Consider the following 21,184-nt stretch of genomic DNA (forward strand, 5'->3'; position numbering starts at 1 on the left):
ATTCCAGCTGCAGCCAGAGGCTGGATCTGTAGCTTAGCCAGGAGAGATTCACGTTTTCAGCAGCCCCAGCTTTGTCATGGACTCCCCCGGGGCAGACCCCTGGGCCACACAGCCCTGTCCGCTTAATTATTAATTGAAATGGACAAGGCAGGAAAGAAAACATCCTGGGGCAAAGTCCTCCCCGGTGTCAATCAAAGGCGTAACTGGCTCTACAGCAGGGATGCATTTGGCTTATTAAGTGCTGCATTTCCGAGCAGCTGCCGCCGCCTTCGCTGGGCTGTTGTAGCCAGCTGCCGGGTAATATGATGTGGCCACTCTAGGATGATGGGGTCTGTTTCAGGATCTGTTACAGATCCCAACTCACGGCCCCTCTCTCTGCATCAACAAATAATGCTCAGTACCTGTGGGGCTCCCTTGGATTTTAAATGCCCTGATAGGGCAAATATTTAAGACCCTGCTCCTGCAATGAGCTCTCTGCCAAGTCCCACTGCTTGCAACGGGCTCCAGGTGAGGGCAGTGGGCTGCCAGTGCAGAGCTCATTGCAGGCCTGGGGCTAGGGTTGCCAGGCGTCCGGTTTTCAACTGCCTGCCCTAGCTCCAAGTGGCTCCCGGAAGCAGCCACCATGTTCCTGCAGCCCCTAGGCACATGGGCGGCCACAGAGATTCCACGCGCTGCCCTTGCTCCGAATGCCGGCTCCGCAGCTCCCATTGGCCGGGAACAGCAACCAATGGGAGCTGCGGGGGCGGTGCCTGCGGGCACGAGGGCAGTGCGCAGAGCCTCCCTGGCCGCCCATGTGTCTAGGGGCTGCAGGGACCTGGCGTCCGCGTCCCGGGAGCCACAGTAAGCGCCGCTGGGACCCCGCACCCCAATCCACTGCCCTTTCCCGCACCCAAACTCCCTCCCAGAGCCCTCACCCCCAGCCGGAGCCCTCACCCCTCACTTCCACACCCCAACTCCCGTCCCAGCCTGGAGTCCTCTCCCGAAGCCTGCACCCTGCCCCAGCCCAGAGCCCCCTCCTTCACCCCAAACCCCTCATCCCCGGCCCCACCCCAGAACCCAAACTGCCAGCTGGAGCCCTCACCGCCCCCAGACCCCACCCCCCTGCCCCAGCGCAGTGAAAGTGAGTGAAGGTGGGGGAGAGCGAGCGATGGAGGGAGGGGGGATGGAGCAAGTGGGGGTGGGGCCTCAGGGAAGGGGCGGGGCAGGGGCGTTCGGTTTTGTAGGATTAGAAAATTGGCAGCCCTAGCTGGGGCCTGAGTCACGCGACTGGAACCACCCCTTGGAACTAAGGCTGGGGTTCTCCAAGGCCCCGTGGGACTCACCCGGCAACATCCTGATTGGAGGAACAGATCTACAGGCAGGGCCTTGCATGGCTCGTCCGCTCTTTGCAACTCTCCACCCACCCCGCCACCCGCCTGAGTTGCAACCTGTGAGCACCACGTTCGTGGTTCTCAGCTGCACCACCTCCCTCCAGGCAAATTAGCTGGAAAAGCTGCGCTCTTTTGTTTGTTTAACTGCACCCAGGCTAAGCAAACAAGCCAGGGAGATGGCAGGAGCCACTTCCTTGCCCGTGGAACACAGGGCTGGCTAGAGAATTTAGCAGGAGCACGTCAGGTTTCCTGCAAGGAGGCTGCAGTAGATCGTGGTATTACAGCCGCGTTTCTGCTCGGCGCAAGGGGGCTGTTAGCAGTTCTGATGCCAGTTCAGGCTGCTAGGTGGCTTAGTAATATTTGATGTATATACGGCGCCTTTTCTGCCGAAGGACCCTGCCCCGCAAGCCCCTTTGCGGGCAGAGCTCCCGCTGGAGGCCTGCTCACCATGCCCTGCAAAGAGACAAGTGCTGCTCAGCTGTGCCAGCTCCGGACAGACGCCACCAACTTGCACATTGCACCAGCCGTGGGTGTGGGGAAAGGTTTGGGCCGAGGAGAGCAGGGGAAACCCCCTGTCCTTAGGGAAAGTGATCTTGGATCTTCAGTGTCTGCACAGAGCAGGCCGAGGGCTCAGCGGCCACCTAGAATTAAGGGGCGTGACACTCACTTTACCAGCCTTGGCGGGATCAGCTGGGTGAGTCTGGTGGGGTTCGATCCTGTCTTTCCAGGGAGTCGAGAGACTAAGGGCTAGCCGAGCCGCCAGAGAGATCTCGGGGAGCTTAGTGCCAGATGCGTGGGAGACAAAGGGTTAGTTTAAATACCCAGGAAACATTCCCCTGCCGCCCCCAAATGCCTCCCTATTGAACCCACGTCTCCTTTTCACCCTCCCTTCCCCTAGGCCATGCCTGGGCAGCCGGAGCTGGATCGGGGCTGGACAAAGCACTGACCCCGGGGTCACCAGGCCAGCGGAGAAACTGCCCTTTACAGACAAGGCGAGGAGAGCGGCCATGCTGCAATCACTGCCCTTCTCTGGGTGGGAGGGGGGAGACCTGGCTGCCCACCGCCAGCACCCAGGGATGGCTACACCGCAGCTGGGAGCAAGCCTCAGCTCCAGCCACCCCACCGCCGGCTCCTAGACGCAGTGTAGACATCCCCAGAGGCACCTGGGTAACCACCCCGCCCTGTGCCGTGTGCTGAGCTACGCGGCACGGCTGTCACACGCATGGTAGCACACATTACACCCCACCAAGGAAAGAAACGCGGCCTGGTTACCTAACCAACGCCCAGGGCCGGCTGCAAGCTCTCCCAGGAGCTCTATGGATCAGCTCCTCCCACAGAAAGACCTCACGCGAGGAAAGGAAATAGGCAAGAATCTAAGTGCTCAGCAGCTGGCAAGGGGGCAGTTAAACACCTAGAGGGGCTTTGCCGATGGGGGTCCATGCCCTGGGAGGGGCAGCAGGGGGTCTCCAGGGAAAGGGAGGCGCTGCTCTCGACTTGGTTACTAGCGAGGGTTGCGGCACTACAGAACAAACGGCTGGAAGTGCAAAGTCCTCTGTGGCACTCCTGTTTTGTGCCACCCCCCGGCAGCAGGGCCGCAGAGCGCGCAGCTGAATACTTGGCTGACCTGCTGGCTGGGGAAGCCATCGGAGGCTGAATCCCAGGCCCTCATCCTGCAGTGGCCTCCAGACAAGCCGGTCTCTGCCCAGGACATCGGGGTGGGGCCACGCCTGCTTGGCGCTCATTGCAGGACGTGGGGCTTAAAGAGGTGTGCGCATGGGGGCAGAGGGAGGACATGTATAGGACTTCACGGGCCTGGCTCTGCACCTTGTGTGGCCATTCCCACTAGTGCAACATGGGTGCAAAATGCAATGGGCACGTCTTACACCTGCTGCGCACCCACTTTGCCCGGCGGGAATGACTGCGCAGGGTGCAGGGCACTGCAGAATCAGGCCCCCTCCCTTTAGGCCTCAAGCCTGCAACCTGAGTCAATGGATCCTGCAACCAGCCCCTTGCACCCCCCGTTGGGTTTGCACTATAATCAATGGGGCTCCTTCCGCCCTGGTGGATCACATTGTAAAAGCCGGGCCCCGGAGCGCATGTCGAGTGAATGGGACCTTCCAGGATGGCAGGGAGCAGTTATATTTCTCTCCTTAAACCCCGAGGCATCCTGCAAGAGTTTCCAGGCCTGCTGGCTTCCCACAAGCATCCTTTACAAGCCAGCCATGAAGTGTGTAAACAGACTGGCTTGGTAGCTATCATCTGGGTGGTGTCTACATTATTATTACATTTCCTTCAGTCTGGGCCTTTCCTCCAAAGCTGAAGCAAACAAAATGCAGCTGACACGATAAATGCAATATAGACAACCATCACCGTGAGAATCGAATGTTTTATGGAGGCCTGGCATGCTGGACTTTCGCCTTTGCTGTTTTATCGTTTGCCTCGTTTGCGTTTTCCATTGCCGGCTTTGTCCCCATTTCTAGGCTAACGTCTGTGCCCTGCTACCTAGATTCAAAGAGTCTAGAGTCATAGATTTTAGGGCCAGAAGAGACGTTAGATCATCTAATCTTGTACCCCACAGGCCAGAGATTTTCTCCCAGTTATCCCTGCACTGACCCCTAACGTCTCGTCCTGGCATCCAGTCTTGATCTGACGACATCAAGAGGCGGCGAATCCATCACTTCCCTTGAAAGTTTGTTCCGGTGGTTAGCCGCCCAAACTGTTCACAGTTCATGCCTCAGTTCTGATCTGAATCTCCTGCCTTTAACTTCCAGCCCTTGCTTCTTGTTCTGCCTTTCTCTGCTAGGTGAAAGAGCCCTTGAGTATCCAGCAGTTTTCTCCCCCGGCGGTACTTGGACTCGGTAAGCAAGTCACTTCTCCATCATCTTTGTGGCAAGCTAAGCAGACTGAGCTCCTTGAATCTCTCCACGTCAGACGTTTGCTCCAGCCCTTGGATCATTTCTGTGGCTCTTCTCTGCCCCCTCTCCAATTTTTCAACCTCTGTTTCAAACTGAGCAGACCAGAGCTGGATACAGCATTCCTGGCTCGGTCTCACCAGCGCTGTGTACAAAGGGCAAATCCCCTCCCACCCAGGGCCGGTGCAAGGATGTTTCACGCCCTAGGCAAAACTTCCACCTTGCAACCCCCCGTGCCCCTGCAGTGAGGCGCCCCCCCTCGTGGCAGCTCCCACCCTGTGCCCTGAGGCACCCCCCCGCCCCAGCTCACCCCTGCTCCGTGCACGAGCACCCCAAGCACAACGTGGCTGCTTCACTTCTCCTGCCTCCCAGGCTTGCGGCCGGGGAGTTCCCCTGCGTGCCGCTCCCCGCCCCTTACTTGCTGCAGGCGGCCCTCCCCGCGCCCCCCTGCCCCAGCTCCCTCCACCTAAATGCCGGCAGCGACCGGGGTGGCCGAAGATCCGGCCACCGCGGTCGCTGCCGAAGAAAATGGTGCCCTCCAAATCCTAGTGCCCTAGGCAACCACCTAGGTCACCTAAATGGTTGCACCGGCCCTGCTCCCGCCTCCCGTCTTTATCCCTCCAAGGATGGCAGGAGCTCTTTTAGCCACAGCAATTTAGAGCAGGAAAAGACCTATTAAAGGAACATAAGAGCGGCCACACTGGCTCAGACCAAGGGTCCATCTAGCCCAGTGTCCTGTCTTCCTACAGTGGCCTGTGCCAGATGCCCCAGAGGGAATGGACAGAACAGGGAATCACCAAGTGATCCATCTCCTGTCGCCTATTCCTAGGGATTTTAGGGTCTTTTTCTTATATAGGCTCCTATTACACCCCACCCCCGTCCCGATTTTTCACACTTGCTGTCAGGTCACCGTACCGATTCCCAGCTTCCGGCAACCAGGCCAGGCACACCAGCCAAACGGGTGCCACCAGAAGTCATGGGATGAAATTGAGCACAGGGGAAACTGAGGATAAGCCACAGGGGAAAAAAATCTCCTAATGCTGAAATCTATCAGGCAGCAGAATCATCTCCCAAGGGAAGCGTCAAGAGTCCCATTGCTGGAGTCATTTAACATTTCTCTGGACAGGGCGCTCTGGAATACAGTACTCTGGAGGGAACGGTCCTGCACAGACCCAGGGGTCGGGCATGATGGGATTTGCCCTTCCACATCAAGCCGATGGCCCATCAAGTCCAGGATCTTGTGTATTTGTGATGCTTCTTTTCCATCTCCAGTTTCTATGAGGTCATCTCGTCCTCCCTTTCACAGGCCCTGGCAGGGACACGGGAAAGTTTAAACAAACAGTTCCCTTTCTCTGGCGCAATGGAGGTTGTGTCTCTCCGGGCCTCGGGTTGAAGGCCCCACTACCTGCCTGGCTGGTTTGGTTCCTCCCTGCCGGGGTCCAGCCTTGCACAACTGGCCAGGGGGCAGGAGAGTTTGCTTTGCCGCAGGTACAGGGCACTCTCGGGGGCAGGATACCAGAGTGAGGGGCCAGGGGTGTGTCCCGCACAGCACAGCAGGGGAGGTGGGAATGGGAGCCAGCCTAGATCAGGAGAGGAGGGATTTAGAACCACGGTGATGGGCAGCCAGGGAAGAGCGGGTGCTAAGCAGGGCCCCGACACTCAGAAAGCAGAGCTGGGATTACAACTCAGGAGCATTGAGTAACTGGTCTTCTGAAGCTTTCTCCTTCCTCATGTGACCAGAAATATTCTCTCCTCCCCCGGCCCCCATCTTCTGCCCCATAAACCCCCTGCCTCCTATCTCCAGTCCTAAAAGCCTCTACCCCTCATCTCCTGCCCCATCACTCCCTGCCCCCCATCTCCAGCCTCATAACATGCCTGTGCCCTGTCTTCAGTCCCTGCTCCCAACCCCACCCCATAACCCCCATCTCATCTCCTGCCCTATCTTCGACATCATAACCCCCACTTCCCCATCTCCTGCCTCATAACCCCCCACCTCTTATCCCTGCCCCATAACCCCTCCCCTCTCCTGTGCCATTTTCCCTGCCCCATCTCCTACCCTATAACCCCCCCATCCCTGCCCCATAACTCCCCTCTCCCCATCCCCATCTCCTAACCCATAACGCCCACCTCTTATCCCTGCCCCATAACTCCCCTCTCCCCATGCCCATCTCCTACCCTATAACCCGCACCTCTCATCCCTGCCCCATAAACCCCTCCCCATCACCTCCTGCCCCATCTCCTAACCCATAACCCCCCCTCTTATCCCTGCCCCATAACTCCCCTCTCCCCATCCCCATCTCCTACCCTATAACCCGCACCTCTCATCCCTGCCCCATAAACCCCTCCCCTCTCTTGCCCCACCACTCCCTACTCCCATCTCCTACCCTATAACTCCCACCTCTTATCCCTGCCCCATAACCCCCTCCCCATCGCTTCCTGACCCCATCTCCTATCCTATAACCCCCCCTCATCCCTGCCCCATAACTCCCCTCTCCCCATCCCCATCTCCTACCCTATAGCCCCCACCTCTCATCCCTGCCCCATAAACCCCTCCCCTCTCCTGCCCCATCGCTCCCTGCCCCCATCTCTCCCCGTGCTGCTCCCCAGGCGGCGGCGCTGCCCCCTGGCGGCTGCAGGCGGCTGCGGAGGGCGGTCCGCTCCCAGCCCGCCCCCGGCCCCGCCCCCCCCGAGCCCCGGACTTTAACTCCTCGCCAGGCGGCTGGTCGCTCGCTCGCTCGCTCGCCCTTCTCCTGCTGCCGGGGGCCATGTGAGCCGGCTGGGGCCGAGCGGAGGGCAGCGCACGGGGGGCCGGGAGCGGAGCTGCAGCCGGCATGGAGCGCAGGAAAGTCTTCGTGGTGCTCGATGTGCTCTGCGTGGTGGTCGGTAAGGAAACCCCCCCACCCCCCCGGTCCGGTCCTGGCGCCAGCTGCCCGGTTCGGAGCCGGTTGGGAAACTACCCCCGTCCGGTCCTGGTACCAGCTGTGCGCCCCCCCCCCTTCCCCAGCGCCAGCTGTGCAGCGGGTCCCCAACCCCCCCCCCCCGGCTCCAGCTGTGCAGCGGGTCCCCAACCCCCCCCCCCGGCTCCAGCTGTGCAGCGGGTCCCCAACCCCCCCGCCCCCCCCGCTCCAGCTGTGCATTGCCCGCAGCTTTCCGAGCCAGGGTCCAGCTCCAGCGGAGAGAGGAACGAGCTGCTCCCCCTCCCGGCCCAGCTCCAGCCTGGGCAGGGCTGGGGGACGGGGGTGGGGGGCGGGGGGGCTGGCATGGGAGGTTAAGTGCGGGGGGGCTGGTGAAGAGAGACTCCGTTAACCCCTCATGTGCTTGTGTCTCTTCTCCTTTCGACCCCCTATGGCTGGACCTGTCCCTGGTTCCCCAGAGCAGAGCCATGTCACTCCCCGGGGCTAGGGGGCTGCCCCATGCCCAGTGGGTGAACCTGCATTGCAGGAGGGAGCCCTGCTGCCCCCCTAATGGGGGGGGGTGTGACCCTAATGGAAGCAGCTCCCCTGCTGGGGGGGTGGGGGGTGGAAGCCAGCCGCCAGCTGTGTTGGAGGATGTGAGCTGGCGCTTTGCTGGGTGAGCGAGCACCCTGAGCTGCCACCCAGGTACCCTTTGTTCCCAAAGGCCATTAGCCAGCTCATAAGGGCACAGTCCTGAGTTTATGGCTCAATGAGGAAGTGGTTTCCCTCAGATCTGCCAGCCTGGAGCCGCTGTGCAGGGAAGGGACGATAAGAATGAACGGCTTTGGCCTTTGCCTCCGCAAGGAGCCGTTGCACAGGTGGGCAGCGTTGGCACCCTGCCACCCAGAGAGCGTTTTCGGTGCTGGGGGAAGCGGGCAGCGTATGTTTCTGGCTCGCCCTCTGTGCACTTGCAGGGGGGGTGGGGAGGGACGGCTGTGGATCCTGGACAGCTGGGCCGTTTAAGAAATCCCATCTGGAGGGGAAAGGCCAAAGGTGCAGGCCTTGATTCAGGCAGATGCCAGCCACAAATTCTGTCTTTAAACGCGTGTTCTTTGGGGGGGTTAACCAGGGAAGTGGTTTTCTACTGCAAGCTGCTGACTTGCCAGCAAATATTGGGTTAAATTAGCGCAAAGCTGGGAGCCGTTTTGTCTGTAAACAACAAAGTCAGGCCCATCCAAACTTCTGCTGTGGCCACAGCGGCACCAGGGGGCAGCTCGGCCAATGCAGAGCGGCAAAATGGCATCGGCGCTGGGGTCCTGTCTAACTTCCCCAGCCCTGCCAAGGGCCTGAGAATGGGTCTCAGGAGAGGTGCGGGGAGCGTGCAGCTGGGGGGCTGCAGAGCAGTTGACTTTCTCCTTCGCCCTCACTCTTTCCCAGCGTAAAGCTGGCACCGTCAGCCAGCGCATTGGTGCGGGAGAGTCTCCCCTTTGAGTGCTGCCAGGAGCCGGCTTGCCCTGGCTGAACCACCCGCCTTGCTCTGTGTCCCTAGCCCATGGTGGCTCAGAATGGTGGGCCACTGGCTAGTAGCCTTCTCGCTGTGACTTGCACGCTGGCGGATGCAAGCAAGAGCCGGGTCTGGAATAGGGCGGCATCGCTCTGGGTTTTGAGGCATTTCCCCCAGTGCACGCGTCTTCTCCCAGGTCTCTCATGAGAATCTGGTGTTGGATCATAGACACCTTATCCTCAGACCAGCTACAGCACTGGCACGCTGCCCTGCCAGTGCATCTCAGCCGGGCCCTGGAGGGAAAGGGATCAGCTACCTTCCCTGGCAGCTCCTCTGGTGACCCGGACCCTGTGAAGAACTGAATAGAGACCCACCAATCTCATGTCACCCAATGGCCATTGGATGGTGGTAACTTCTCTTTGCTACCAGCCTGGTCTTGGTGCTGATGTCCCCATTGGGCAATGGGTTAACCAGTGGGTTAAAAATATTGAATGTGCACAAGCTGGTTTTAGCTACCTCCCATGCCCTCTTCGCTCCCTGAGCAGACAAATGCTGCCTCTAAAATAGCCACCTACGAGCCCGTAATTAAAATACCCTTAAAATAAAGGCACAGGTCTTCATTTCAGCTTGGACCTCCTCTGGGATCCGTGTAAACCACAGGTGGAAGGAACCGAGGTTCCGGGTTTTGTTTAGGTTTCTCTCTTGCGTGGCTCTTTTATTTTTAGTGGCTGTGGATTAAATTATCCTGCGAGGAAAATTGGTGCCTAATTTGAGCTGCAAATGAACGTCTTTGGGTATATTTTTAAGACGCCTGCTGTGTTTGCGTTTCACCTGGAAGCCCTGTACAGCTGGGGCGTGTGAAAGGAGCAACAGGCCTGTTGCTATTTTTGTGTTGTTGTTTTTTTCCTTTGCCATTGTTTCCGCCAGAGAAAGTTGCAAGGGAGAATTTTGCATGTTGCTGGAACCAGCAGGGTGAGTTTTTTTTCACCCGGGCAGGAGGCTGCACAAGAAAGGTGGAGGTGACTTTTCCCCACCTCCTTGATATTTTGCTTTTGTGCAGCAGGGAGAAGACAAAGGTGGCCTGTTTACCCACAGAGGCCTATGAAACAATGGACTGGATGGAAATTGTTTTAAAGGTGGAACTTGGGAGTTGCGTCCCTTTTAAGGCAGCCCAGCGCCCCTGGCCTCGGTTACTCACGCAGGCACCTTGGCTTGCTGGCGCTCAAGCGTTGGTGTTGGGCTGGGATCCTCTGTTCAGACGCGGCACAAGCAGATTACTGCCGGCTGCCTTGGGCTGGGCTGGAAGCGGGAGCGGCGCACTGGGATTCTCTGCCGGGAGTGCTAACCAGGAGGCAAATGACTGTCTGGTGGTGGTTCGGCGGTGGGATTGCCTGCCCTGCTGGGGGCTGGGTAGAACCCCTCTCCACCAAACCCCCACAGCCGTGGGATGGTAACTGCTTTAGGCCGCATCCAGCCTGGTTGAGGAGTTGAACTCCAGAGGCCTAGATGGGAAAAGCTCCCTGTTCAGTAACTGAGCCATCCAGTCCCCTGAAGTCCGTTCTCTGTCCAGTTGACCCGCTCCCCTTCCTCCAGCGCTGGCCTTGCACCAACCCTTGAGGGCCCATGGCCTGGGGCGGATTAGAACTGACTCGAGGGGAGGCTGCCGATCAGAATGCAGCCTCTGCAATGCTGTAAAACAAACCTGCTTAACCTCTTGCCTCCTGCGGCTCCCCAGCTCTGCCTCGGATGCACCTGGTGCTGGGTCCTGTGGCCTGGAAGGGTCCTGCAGCTGAAGAGGCGTGTGGCTGAGCCTGCAGCCTGTCTACACTAGGGTAATTTGCACTGGTGTAACTTCACCAGTGCAAGCCCCTAATGTGGAGACTGCCCTGGTGCAAAATGGCGCTTGCACAAGTGCAATGTATGCTGGTAATTTACAGAGTAAATCTCACTAGTGCAAGCCCCATCTTGCACCAGGGCAGCACATCCACTTTGGGGGGTTGCACTGGTGAAAGCACAAATGAGCCACCCGCCCCAGTATAGACCGATCCCTAGTGTTAAACCAGATGGATACTGCGGCCTTGTCTACACTGGGATCTCAGCCACCAGCATAGGTCCATCAGTGGAAACCGCTAGTGAAGATGCTACTTACACCAGAGCCACTTATCCTTGTCTTAAACCAATGTAAACTCTACTGGTGCAAACTGTGTTTTCACGAGGGGTTTGCACTGCACCATTGACAGAAATCCTAGTGCTGACAAGGCCTAGCTTGCCGCCTCCAGGTGGCTGATGGTTGCTCTGCCATCTGTGCTTGGACAGAGAAATCTCCTTGCTTTCCAAGTGCTTATAAACCACCCTGCAATGGAATTTTGTCTGACCAGCTCTATTAACTGGGCTCTGTGCATGGCAGTGCCCACGGATAGAACCAACCCATTCGCCACAGCCCCTGCAGTCTCCCCTAGATGACAGCAGACACTGAGCTCCTGGCTGGCTTCCCCCAGGGGTCATGGAGGAGAGATGCCAGTTCCCAGAGCGTCTCTTAGATCAGTTACAGAAGGTGGTGATGGTGGGGTGCATCCTCAAGGGGTTAAATTGCCTGTGTGGCTATAGGAGCATGACACCAGGGGGCGCCACTCCCACAAGTGGGAATGCACCGGGGTGCCTGGCTCCCAGAACAGCACTTGGGTCCGCGAAGGCGGCTGTGGGACCCTGTCGCAGTGGAGGGTGGGGCTGGGTGGGCTCCAGCACATGCAAGGCCTCGTCGAACAGAAAACTGCCCTTGGTCCGGTCCTGTCGCTGAATCCTTCCTTTCCCGGTTACCTCCCAGCGCTGCCGGCTTCCTCCCCCGTGTTGCCATAGGGTCACCATTGGGAAAGTGCTGTCCCTTGTGGGGCAAAGCACGGCGTCCGCAGAGTAAAGGGGGGTGCAGGAGAGTCCCATCTTCCAGGCATTTCTGCAGGGCTGGAGCTGTTTGGAGACTGAGGTTCAAGCCCCTTGAGGAGTCATGGGGCGGGGGGGGATCCCCCAGTGTACCAGGCAGGGGGATGTGTGTACCCACGACTGCCTGGCTAGGGCTAGTACTGCTGCGTCCCAGCCAGCCCTGGAGCACGTCTGCTGGGCTCGTGTCCTGCCCCTGCCCCGGCTCCATCGCACCAGGGCCGTTGTATCTCGGTCCGCGTGCCCTGCTGCAGCCTGGCGAGTTGTTCCAATGGCAGCAGCAGGCAGGGTTCAGACCGTTTGGGTGGGGTGACCGTCTCTTCCTGCCCCACCCTGGCACTGACTGCCAGGCCTCCGCTCCGCCGGAGCTGGCACAGAACGAGACCTGCCCTGCTGCCGATTCTGTCCGGGAGCTGGCACGGGCGGCGTGTCGTGCGCGGGAAGGTGGGGGAGCGGTGGCCTTGTACCTGTGACGCGGACTGTGTAAATATCCGCCCGGCCTTGCTGGGAGGGAAGCAAGCGCGGAGCATGATCTCCGTGGGGAACGGCTCTGCCGCAGGGAGGGGATTTGGGGCGATGCAGGGAGAAGCAGGTCGGATCTGTGGGGCTCGGCCTGAGCCGGGCGACGGCGTGCAGGGGATAGACAGCATGGGACAGGATGGGGCTGAGTGATGTTACTGGCGCTGGCCCTCGGGGCACTCACCGTGGCACCATCTCTAAGGCAGAGCACGGCTCCTTAGCACACATTCCTTAGCCCCCTCCAGACTCCGGCAGCCACAGGTAATTGCTGAGAGGCTGCAAGCCATCACGCTAACGACCACTTATCCATCCGGCGAGCGCAGGCGCCGGGGCTGCTATTTTGGGTAAAACCTCTGGGGCTGAAAATTGCCATCTTAATTGACGTGAATGAGCCAGCTGGCCGAGGGGACGGGGTGGGGTGGAGCCTCTGCGTGGGGACAGAGACCTTCCTCCTGACCCAGGGGCTGGTCCCCGGTGGCGTGGTGCCGTTGCAGGCAGGGGAAGTGGTCTGCCTTTGGCGTTGGAAGAGCACAGAGTGAGGCTGGGAGCCTCCGCTCCCTGTCGGTGGTGAAGAGCGATCGGATCCTGGGAAGAGCGACGGGGTCTTCGGGGGGGCGGCCCCGGGGATGTGCTGTCTGCCCCGGGAGTGGGGTGGGTCTGGGGCCCCATTTCTAAGCACTGGGCTGAAGAGACACAAGTCGACTGGCCAGGAGAGAGGGTCACTGCCCTGCTCGACTGGCGGTGGCCGGGAGACAGAGGGACGGGGGCAGCTGGAAGATTGAGGAAGGCAAAGATACAGGGGACCTGCTCTGTTGATTGAGAGGGGTTGGGGCGGGGGGGTCCCCCAGAGACCTGGCCCTGCATGGAGGAGCCTGAGTCCGGGCTGCCTGCATGTCAGAGGCCCTAGGATGATTGTCCTCCCCTCTCGTCAGCCCGGCCTGGGTGGGTCTAGATGGTGTAGCAGGAAGGTGCAGAGGAAGGTTTCTCCGAGGCCTCCTGGGCGCCAGGGAAGCTGGCAGCAGGTTGGCCCTGGGGATGGCTGAGTTTTGAAATCACCGGCCCCAACCTCCTCGGACTCTGTGCCCGGCCCGCCGGCATCGGCCTGTCCTTAGTCATCGCCTCGACTCCCCAGCGAGGGGGCTGGAGACCCGTGGATGCCTCGTCCCACTGGATGCTGTAGTGGTGGGTTGAGGAAGAGCTGCCACCCCCCTGTAGTATTGTAGGTCGTGGGGCAGTATAGTCTGGTGGTTAGAGCATGGGGCTGTGACTCTTGGCTCTGCGTGACTCTGGGAAGTTACATTAGAAGCTTTCCGGGGCAGAAGCCACATTTTGCTGTGTGCAGCACCGAGCACATGGGGACCTCGTTCCTGGCTGGAGGCACTACTGTAAAGCTTCCCCCCCCCCCGGCATATCACCCCCTCTCTGCACTGGGTCTGTGCAGCGCAGCTAGGACGTGGTTGGGGCTGTGATATAAACACAGGGCTGGGTGACCATGGGCCAGCCACTTCCCTGTTCTGTGCCTCAGTTTCCCCATCTGTAAAGAGGAGAAATTCACAGGGGGAGCTGTGAGGATTTACTACTGTCTGTGGAGCATGTGGAGAATGGCAGGTGTTCGATGTCTTTCTGTGTACTCCAGTAGCACCTAAAGGCCCCAGTGCAGATCAGGGCCCCATTGTGCGAGGTGCTGTACGTACACAGAGTAGAAGACCGCTCCTGCCCCAAAGACCTTGCAATCCAAGGAGGCAAGACAGGTAACGATTGGGAGAAAAGCAGGACCCTGATTTTTATAGATGGGGAAACTGAGGCAGAACCAAAGTGACTTGCCCAGGGCCATGCAGGGCATCTGTGGCAGGGCTGGACCCAGATCTCCTGAGTGCCAGTGCGGGGGCCTTAGTCACAGGACCACTCTTCCTACCTAAATATGGCTGTTGACTTTCGCACTGACCCGGGCTTGGTGGGTCTCTCCGGTTCTGCTGCGGTGGCTGAATGCGGAGCCGCAGGTGAGGGACACACGGGCCCGTGGGAGGGGGGCTAGTGCCGAGCGGCAGATGGGAGAGACGCTCCTTGCAGCCAAGTTGCAATTTCCGCTCTGCAGGTGGTTGTGTTTACAGCAGCCTCGCAGCTGCCAAGGCCTGATAACGGGGCTCTGCTAATCGGCAGCAGCCAGGGAGCAGACAAGAGGGCCCAGGGGGTGCCAGCTCCTCCGCCAGTTGCCTTGGCATCCCTGGAAGGCAGAGTCCTGTGAATCAGGGCAGCTGTGACTGAGGTCGTGGCCTCCCCGGGGGGAGGTGGGTGCCTGGGAGTGATTGGGCCCATCCTGCCGGTGACCCCGACCCAGGGCTAGAGAGACCCGTTAGAACAGCTGTGCTGGGTCGGACCGACGGTCCATCTGGCCTGGGATCCTGTCTCCCAACTTGCCCAGAGGCTGGATAGTTTGGGATCCTTCCCTGGGATCTACCCCAGCCCAGAGGTGTCTGCATTGAATTAGACCCCAGCTACCCCCCTCTGTGAGTGGCGCGTGGGCATGGGGGGGGGGCGTGGGGCAGACTCTAGTGCCAGCCAGAGGGGCTGCCTTGTCCCCTCTGGATTCGGGAGCCCCCTCTAGCTGGAGAGTAGGTGCCATGTGGGCAGTGACGGAGCAGCCTTCCCCCGTGTGCTGCCCTCTGCCGGTGCCCCCCAGGCTCAGCACACAGGTAAGGACTGAACCGGGGGCAGGGGGGGGGGCGTTCATGCCAGTGGCGGTGTCGTGGGCACCTGCCCACTGAGCAGGGAACCGCCAGCTCCTTTCACAGAGATTGTGATGGGCCCCATGTCTGGTTCCTTCCAACCAGGACCGGGCCACCCAGGGGTGAGGACGCTCCGAATCCCACCGCGGATCCAGGCCGGTGGCGGCTCTGCTGGGTCCGGTGCTGTCTGGGTTTGGTCTGTGGCGCTCCGAGCTCAGCTAGGCCTGGGCGAATGGGGGTGGCTGGGCCGGGAGCCGGCAAATCTCTGAACCAGCAAAAGGGACTGTGGTTCCACCCGTGCCAGCCAGGACGGGACACGGAGCCCATTGCTGGGTATCTCCCTGCTCTCTGGAGGGGAGCAAGGGAAATGTACCCTGGGGGGGGACTGTGCCCCCTCCTACAGAGAGAACCTCCCTGACTCCCCTCCCTGCTCTGCCTTCAGCTTCCCTGCCCTTCGTCATCCTCACGCTGGTGAACTCTCCGTACGAGCGCGGATTCTACTGCAACGATGTCTCCATCCGCTACCCCGCCAGGCCAGACACCATCACCCACGGGCTGATGGCGGGAGTCACCATCACCTGCACCGTCCTCATTGTAAGGAAACTGGGGGGCTCCCCCTTTCATTCTCCCCCCCTTCCTGAGCACCCTCTTAGACGGCCTTGCTCCACCCCATCCCAAAACACCACGACCTGGCTGATCTGGGCAGCAGATCCCTTAGCTGACTCCCGCACTGCCCAGCCGGCCCTGCCGGGGCTCGAAGGGCATCTCTGGTCCCGTCGATCTGCCCGTGTGGCCGGCTCCCTGCGGGGAGAGGCTAGGGCAGGGATAACTCTCCGGGCCTCTCTGTCCCCTGCTGGGAGCTTCCCCCAGAGCCAGCAGCTCCCTTCACCACCACCCCACAGCGGTGCTCCTGGCCGCTCCGGCTGGGATTGGCTCTGCCGTCCTTGCTGCCCAGGACTTGGAGAGCAGAGCCGGCCCCGGCTCCTGGGCGGCTGCTCACTGGCTCTCCCTTGGCTTCCGCAGATCTCGGCAGGCGAGGCCTACCTGGTGTACGCTGAGCAGCTCCACTCCAAGTCCAAGTACAACAACTACCTCGCCGCCCTCTACAAGGTAGTGGGGACGTTCCTCTTCGGCGCGGCCGTCAGCCAGTCCCTGACCGACCTGGCCAAGTACATGATCGGCCGGCTCCGGCCCAACTTCTTGGAGGTCTGCAGGCCCGACTGGTCCAAGGTGAACTGCTCCGTCTACAAGCAGCTGGAGAACGTGTGCCAGGGGGACCCCAGGAACATCACCGAGTCCAGGTGACACGAGGGGCTTCACGAGGGTGGGGGTGGGGGAGGGCAGCTTGAGACCAGACCAGAACCTGAGAAACGCCCCACCAGACTGATATCCACCGTGGGGGGGGTCCCGTGGGGGGCTTATTTGAGAGCAGGATGGAGGGAGTGGGGTCTCTCATCCTGATCCCGGTCTTTGTCCTTCCAGGTTATCCTTCTATTCCGGACACTCCTCCTTCGGGATGTACTGCATGGTGTTCCTGGCAGTGAGTAGCTCTCTCTGGGTGTGCGTGCGCTGTGTCACAGCGGAGGAAGGGGGGAGTGGGGTCTAGTGGGTAGAGCTGAGGGGAGGTGGGGGTCAGGACTCCTGGGTTCTGTTCCCAGTTGTGCCCCTGATTGTGTGAACTTGGGTTAATCCCTTTGCCAGGCTGAGCTGCAGTGTCCCCCCCGCCTGCTGGGGGCAGAATCCAGCGGCATGGCCACCACCACCCATGCCCCCGCTAGCATCGTCGTGCGACCCCACGTGGTTTTGGGTCCCTGCGCGTGGTCCGCGGGGCGAGCCCGGGGCGGGAACATCTGGGTGAAGCGACCCTGCCGGCACTGGGCTGGGGGCGGCGTCGGGGCGACTGACCGACCGTCCCCTCTCTCCCTAGCTGTACGTCCAGGCCCGGCTGATCGGGAAATGGGCCCGGCTCCTGCGCCCCACGATCCAGTTCTTCCTGATCGCCTTCGCCATCTTCGTGGGCTACACCCGGGTCTCCGACTACAAGCACCACTGGAGTGATGTGCTGGTGGGGCTCCTCCAGGGGGCGCTCGTTGCCATCCTCATCGTAAGCACACGGGGGGGGGGCATCCCCACCCCTCCCTCCAGGCTCGCCGTGGGCTCTCTGGCTCTGCCCTGGGCACCGCCTGCTGGCGGATGGATCCTAGCACCCCCCCTTGCAGCCCTGTGCCCACCCCCCCGTCCTCACAATCTTGCACGCCTGGCAGCTTTGCTCTGGATGGTGGTTTCAACCTCATCCAGGCCAGAAACAGGGCGTGTCGATTCAGCCTCCTCCCTCTGTATCGGCCCTGCCCAAATCCAGGTAACTGCAGGTGCCTGATGCTTGAGGGAGGCGACCCACCCGCTCTGCCATCGCATTAGCACCTGGTCTGTTGTGTCCCTCTCCGCCGATCGCCCCAGGGGTCAGCGGGAACGGCCTAAACATCTGGGTTGGATTATCCCCGGTCTCAGCAGGGTCGTGACCTCCAGCAGCAGCACGAGCTCTGAATTCCTGCCCCGGGCTCTGACTCCTGCTCGCCGCAGATCAGGGTCTCGGGTGCTGCTTGACTCCCTAGCAGAGGCCGCCGAGGAGGAGCTATCGGGCTAAGCTAGCAGCAGCTGTTTGGGATGCTCTGTGACATTGCTTCACACCCTCCTCCTCCTCCCTCGCCCCGTGCAGCAGAGCAGGGCGTCACGGTCCCCAAGCACAAGGAGTCGGGAACTGTTCCCAGTTCTGCCACTGACTTGCTGCGTGACCTTGGGCAAGTCACTCAGACCAAAACTTTATGGAGGCTGCTGGACGCAGCCAGACCCCGTGGCCCCTTCTGGGCCGGCGTCGCCACACAGGATCTCCCTGAGCCCTGGCCTGGCTGCAGGATCCACTGAGAGATGTTCCCTTGATGGAATTATCCCCTAAAGCCTCATTCTTTTCTTTTCTTTCTTCCTCCCGCCCCAGGTCCGCTACGTCTCTGACTTCTTCAAGCAGCGTCCGCCTCTGCAGTGTGAGAAGGACCCGGAGCACAAGCCCAGCTTACCGCTGACCAGGAGTGAGCCCGATCGCAACCACTACAGCTATCCGGGAGCTCCCTGAGCCGCGGGAGCTGGGGGTCCGTGCTGCTGAACAGCTGATGGCAAATCCCAGGCCCCACCAGACTGCCTGCCAGGGCTTTGGGGGGGGGGAAACCGGGAAGAGCAGCTTATCTTGTTAATTGGTTCCACGGCTAATGAGTTCCTTTTTACTGCACGGTGCCACGGCACCCGAGGGACCCCCCAGGGGGAACCAAGCCAAGACTTTTAATGCTCATATGGAGCGCTGTGCGGTAACCAGCCCTCCTGCCTCTCCGCTCCAGGGGCTTGGATCCCTCAATGAGTGGGTGGGTGCGTCTCGTGCTTCCGAGGGTGGCTTTCGAGCCCTCTGCGTGGAGGAGACACAGGGGTGGGACTGCTTGTGAAGCGAAGAGTAAACTCCATATGAAGCCTGAGGTGGTGTGGTGCCAAGAGCGTCAAATTATATTCGTGTTGATGACTCCAGATCCTCGCTGGGACACCACCAAGAGGCCAATGCCACCGGAACATTGCTGGGCTAACGATTTGAACCCCAGTTCTTCTCTGCAGCTTGGTCACCTTAAAATATTCCCAGTACTCAGCAGCCGATGCAAATGATCGATGCCTGGGGAGGGTCCGCTCCCATCACCCCTGACCCCGCCGCGCCGGAGTGAACTGCCACCTGAGTTTGTGAGGTGCCCTGGACGCTCCATAGGAAACTCTCTCTGCAGCCGTCTCAGCTGATTCTTTAATGGGGGGAGGGATGGAGATGGGGAGGGGGGGGAATCTTCTGTGGTAAAGGGAATAAATTGCAGTCTGGAGATGGACACGGATTCTGGCCCTTTGAGAGAGCACGTTACCTGGTCCAGCTCCTGCTAACAACCTCGCCTCTACCGCTCAGCTGCCTCTGGCACCAAGGATACTTGGGCCTCCTTTTAAACTACATAAATTTTCATGATGATGCGTTTTTTGTTATTCAGTGTGTTTTTATTTTTAAATTAGATCATCCTGAAAGAATGGCAGTGTCAGGTCTATTCTTTTACTCCACAGATGTTTGTGGCCTCGAAATACATGGGTTTAAATGTTGTTTGTTTTTGTTTTCAAAAACGGGGGATTTTTATGAAACCCCAAATTAATAGAAATGTTTGCCTCAAATTATAGATTTTTAACATTTCAGTGGGAATGGGTTTTGGGTTCTTAACATCGATACCCTCCCCCCACAGCCCTTTCTTTGCTGGCTTTGTGAGGCAAGCGCCAGGAAATTGGGCTCGGCTATATGAAAATGACTAGAAACAAGAGTGAAACCGACCAGTTCTGACTTTCAGCAGATCCTAGAGGAATGACATGTGAAAGGGAAACAAACGGGAGGAGTGATGGAAAGCGAACATGGGCACGGGTCCTGCGGCTGGCTCTGTGTTATGTGCTAGTGGCTCGGATTGCACAATTCATGCCTCAGATCCTGTAAACTTCATTCGCTCTCTTATCAGTTTTCTTTTTCTAATTAGGATTTTTAACCTGGCTGCCTTTTTAACCAGGAGGTGGCCCAATGGGGAAACCGCCACCATCACTGAGAGGAAGCATGGGCCAGTGGTTAGTGCCCTAGTCTGAGACTTGGACCTGAGTTAAATCCCCTGCTCTGCAACTGACTTCCTGTGCAGCCTTGGTCAAGTCACTTAACCTCTCTGGACTTCCATCTGTACAATGGCAATAATAGTACTAGCCTCCCTCACAGGGGTGTTGTGGGGACCAATACATTAAAAATGGTGAGGTGCTCAGATACTGCAGTGATGGGGGATCATGTACCTAAGAGAGATCAGGGAAGTTTAGCAGGTTTCTAGATGGCTGTTAATTTCTTGTGCCTTAAAAGTTGCTAGAGCAAGGAAGTGCCGCCGGCCCCTTGCTAGGCAGAGGTGGTAACTATGCAAGTTTCTTGGCTCTGTGTAACGGGGCCAGGGTAGGATTATTATTTTATATCGACATTAAAAAAAGGCCTAAAAGCTTGCTGAATGAGAACTGTTTTTCTTGCATTCCCCTGTAAGTCGGAGCTGAGTGACTCTTTCCAAGCAATCTTTCCCTTTGGCATTCAGGCCTGCCATGGAAAAAAAATCTCAGTCCAAAAGCTGTGGTCAGGGACGGAAAGTAGGGCTTGCTGTCGGGTTTCTTAGTGTGTTGTAATTGGCAAGGCAATCGGTGGTTTAGAAACAGAAGGGGGTGAGAGGATGGACACTTGGAAGAGGTTTGAAATGCATAGGGCAACACGCATAAAACTGCTCCTCAGACGATAAACTTGGAGTGGTGGAAAGCAGCGCTGAGTAATGGTTCGCGCACTGGGGCGTTGAGAAGCCAGTTCAATTTCCAGCCCTGCCACTGATTTGCCGTGTTACCACGGTCACGGCAGTTTAAGCCCAAGCGTTCAGTATGGAGCAGCTCTCGTCAATGAGGGGAGAGGTGCTTTTAGCTGTCTTGGAAAAACCGGACCTGAATAACCATGCGTTGAGTTTTGCCCGTCTATAAACCAGAGATGATGCTACTCACCTACATCGTAAAGGTGCAGCCGCTTAATTAGCGCTTGCAAAGAGCGTGGAGATCCCGGTGGTGCCTTCCAGCAGCCAAATTGTTGGTCCTTGAATGATAGGTGCCTGGGCCAGGTGAGATCATAGGAGGGATAGATGGTGATGGCTTGGCTGGCACTGGGAATGCTGACGAGACCCTCGGGTGCGTTACTTGTGCACACCCAGGAGTTCAAGGAATGCAGGATTGTGTATGGAATGGTGTGTAAGCCTGTCCTTAGCTGGACATGATCCTCTGGGCCTGATCCTTGCACGTCCACCCCTGTGGAGCTGGGCTTCAGGAAAGTGAACAAATCCCCTGTCTAAAGCCTTCCTCGCTTCACAGCTGGGATGCCACAGATGACAGCTTGGGGCAGGCGTGACATTCACCCTTGGAGGGGAGGCTGAGATGGGACTTGGCTTATGGGACATGAGAGCCTGATTTGGAGCTCTGTTATGCCGGCACAAATCAGGAGTTCAGGCCGTCTCCGGGTGTGAGATCAGAACAGGGCATGTGGGCAGGGCTCAGCTGTGCAAACCACTCCCCCCGGAGCCCTCTGCAACCAGCAGCAAAGCGGAGCTCTTCGTGTTTCGCTTCAGGCGCTCGTCTGACCTGCCCAACTCTGTAAAACTAAGCGCAAAACAAAAAGAGGCGCAGAGGCGTCTGCCTGATATTTCCAGATGTTTCTGCTGCC

At 59.0% G+C, this 21,184-nt stretch overlaps 1 protein-coding gene across 2 annotated transcripts; it reads left to right on the forward strand.

The window, feature by feature from the left end:
• The first annotated feature begins 6,994 nt into the window (after nt 1-6,994).
• On the forward strand, nt 6,995-19,940 carry PLPP2 (phospholipid phosphatase 2). 2 transcript variants are annotated; one of them, XM_044998709.1, is made up of 6 exons: nt 6,995-7,165; nt 15,302-15,453; nt 15,883-16,160; nt 16,342-16,399; nt 16,787-16,963; nt 17,852-19,940. In XM_044998709.1, exons 1-6 carry the CDS (start codon nt 7,114-7,116, stop codon nt 17,984-17,986), a joined length of 852 nt encoding a protein of 283 aa, XP_044854644.1. In that variant the 5' UTR covers nt 6,995-7,113; the 3' UTR covers nt 17,987-19,940. The 2 variants fall into 2 exon arrangements, with proteins under 2 accessions (XP_044854644.1, XP_044854643.1); XM_044998708.1 differs by lacking the exon at nt 6,995-7,165 and adding an exon at nt 14,871-15,196 and having other exon boundaries at nt 15,283-15,453.
• The last annotated feature ends 1,244 nt before the right edge of the window (nt 19,941-21,184 follow it).

This window comes from Mauremys mutica, chromosome 24 (genome assembly GCF_020497125.1).
Source record: "Mauremys mutica isolate MM-2020 ecotype Southern chromosome 24, ASM2049712v1, whole genome shotgun sequence".
Classification (NCBI taxonomy): Eukaryota; Metazoa; Chordata; order Testudines; family Geoemydidae; genus Mauremys; species Mauremys mutica.

What these genes read in the sequence shown, in the direction of transcription:
- PLPP2 (XM_044998708.1), top strand. Translation starts at nt 15,092, where the DNA reads ATGGGGGTGGCTGGGCCGGGAGCCGGCAAATCTCTGAACCAGCAAAAG. An exon ending in TCACCTGCACCGTCCTCATT is followed by an intron (nt 15,454 to 15,882) that starts GTAAGGAAACTG and finishes TGGCTTCCGCAG; the next exon opens with ATCTCGGCAGGCGAGGCCTA. An exon ending in ACTGCATGGTGTTCCTGGCA is followed by an intron (nt 16,400 to 16,786) that starts GTGAGTAGCTCT and finishes CTCTCTCCCTAG; the next exon opens with CTGTACGTCCAGGCCCGGCT.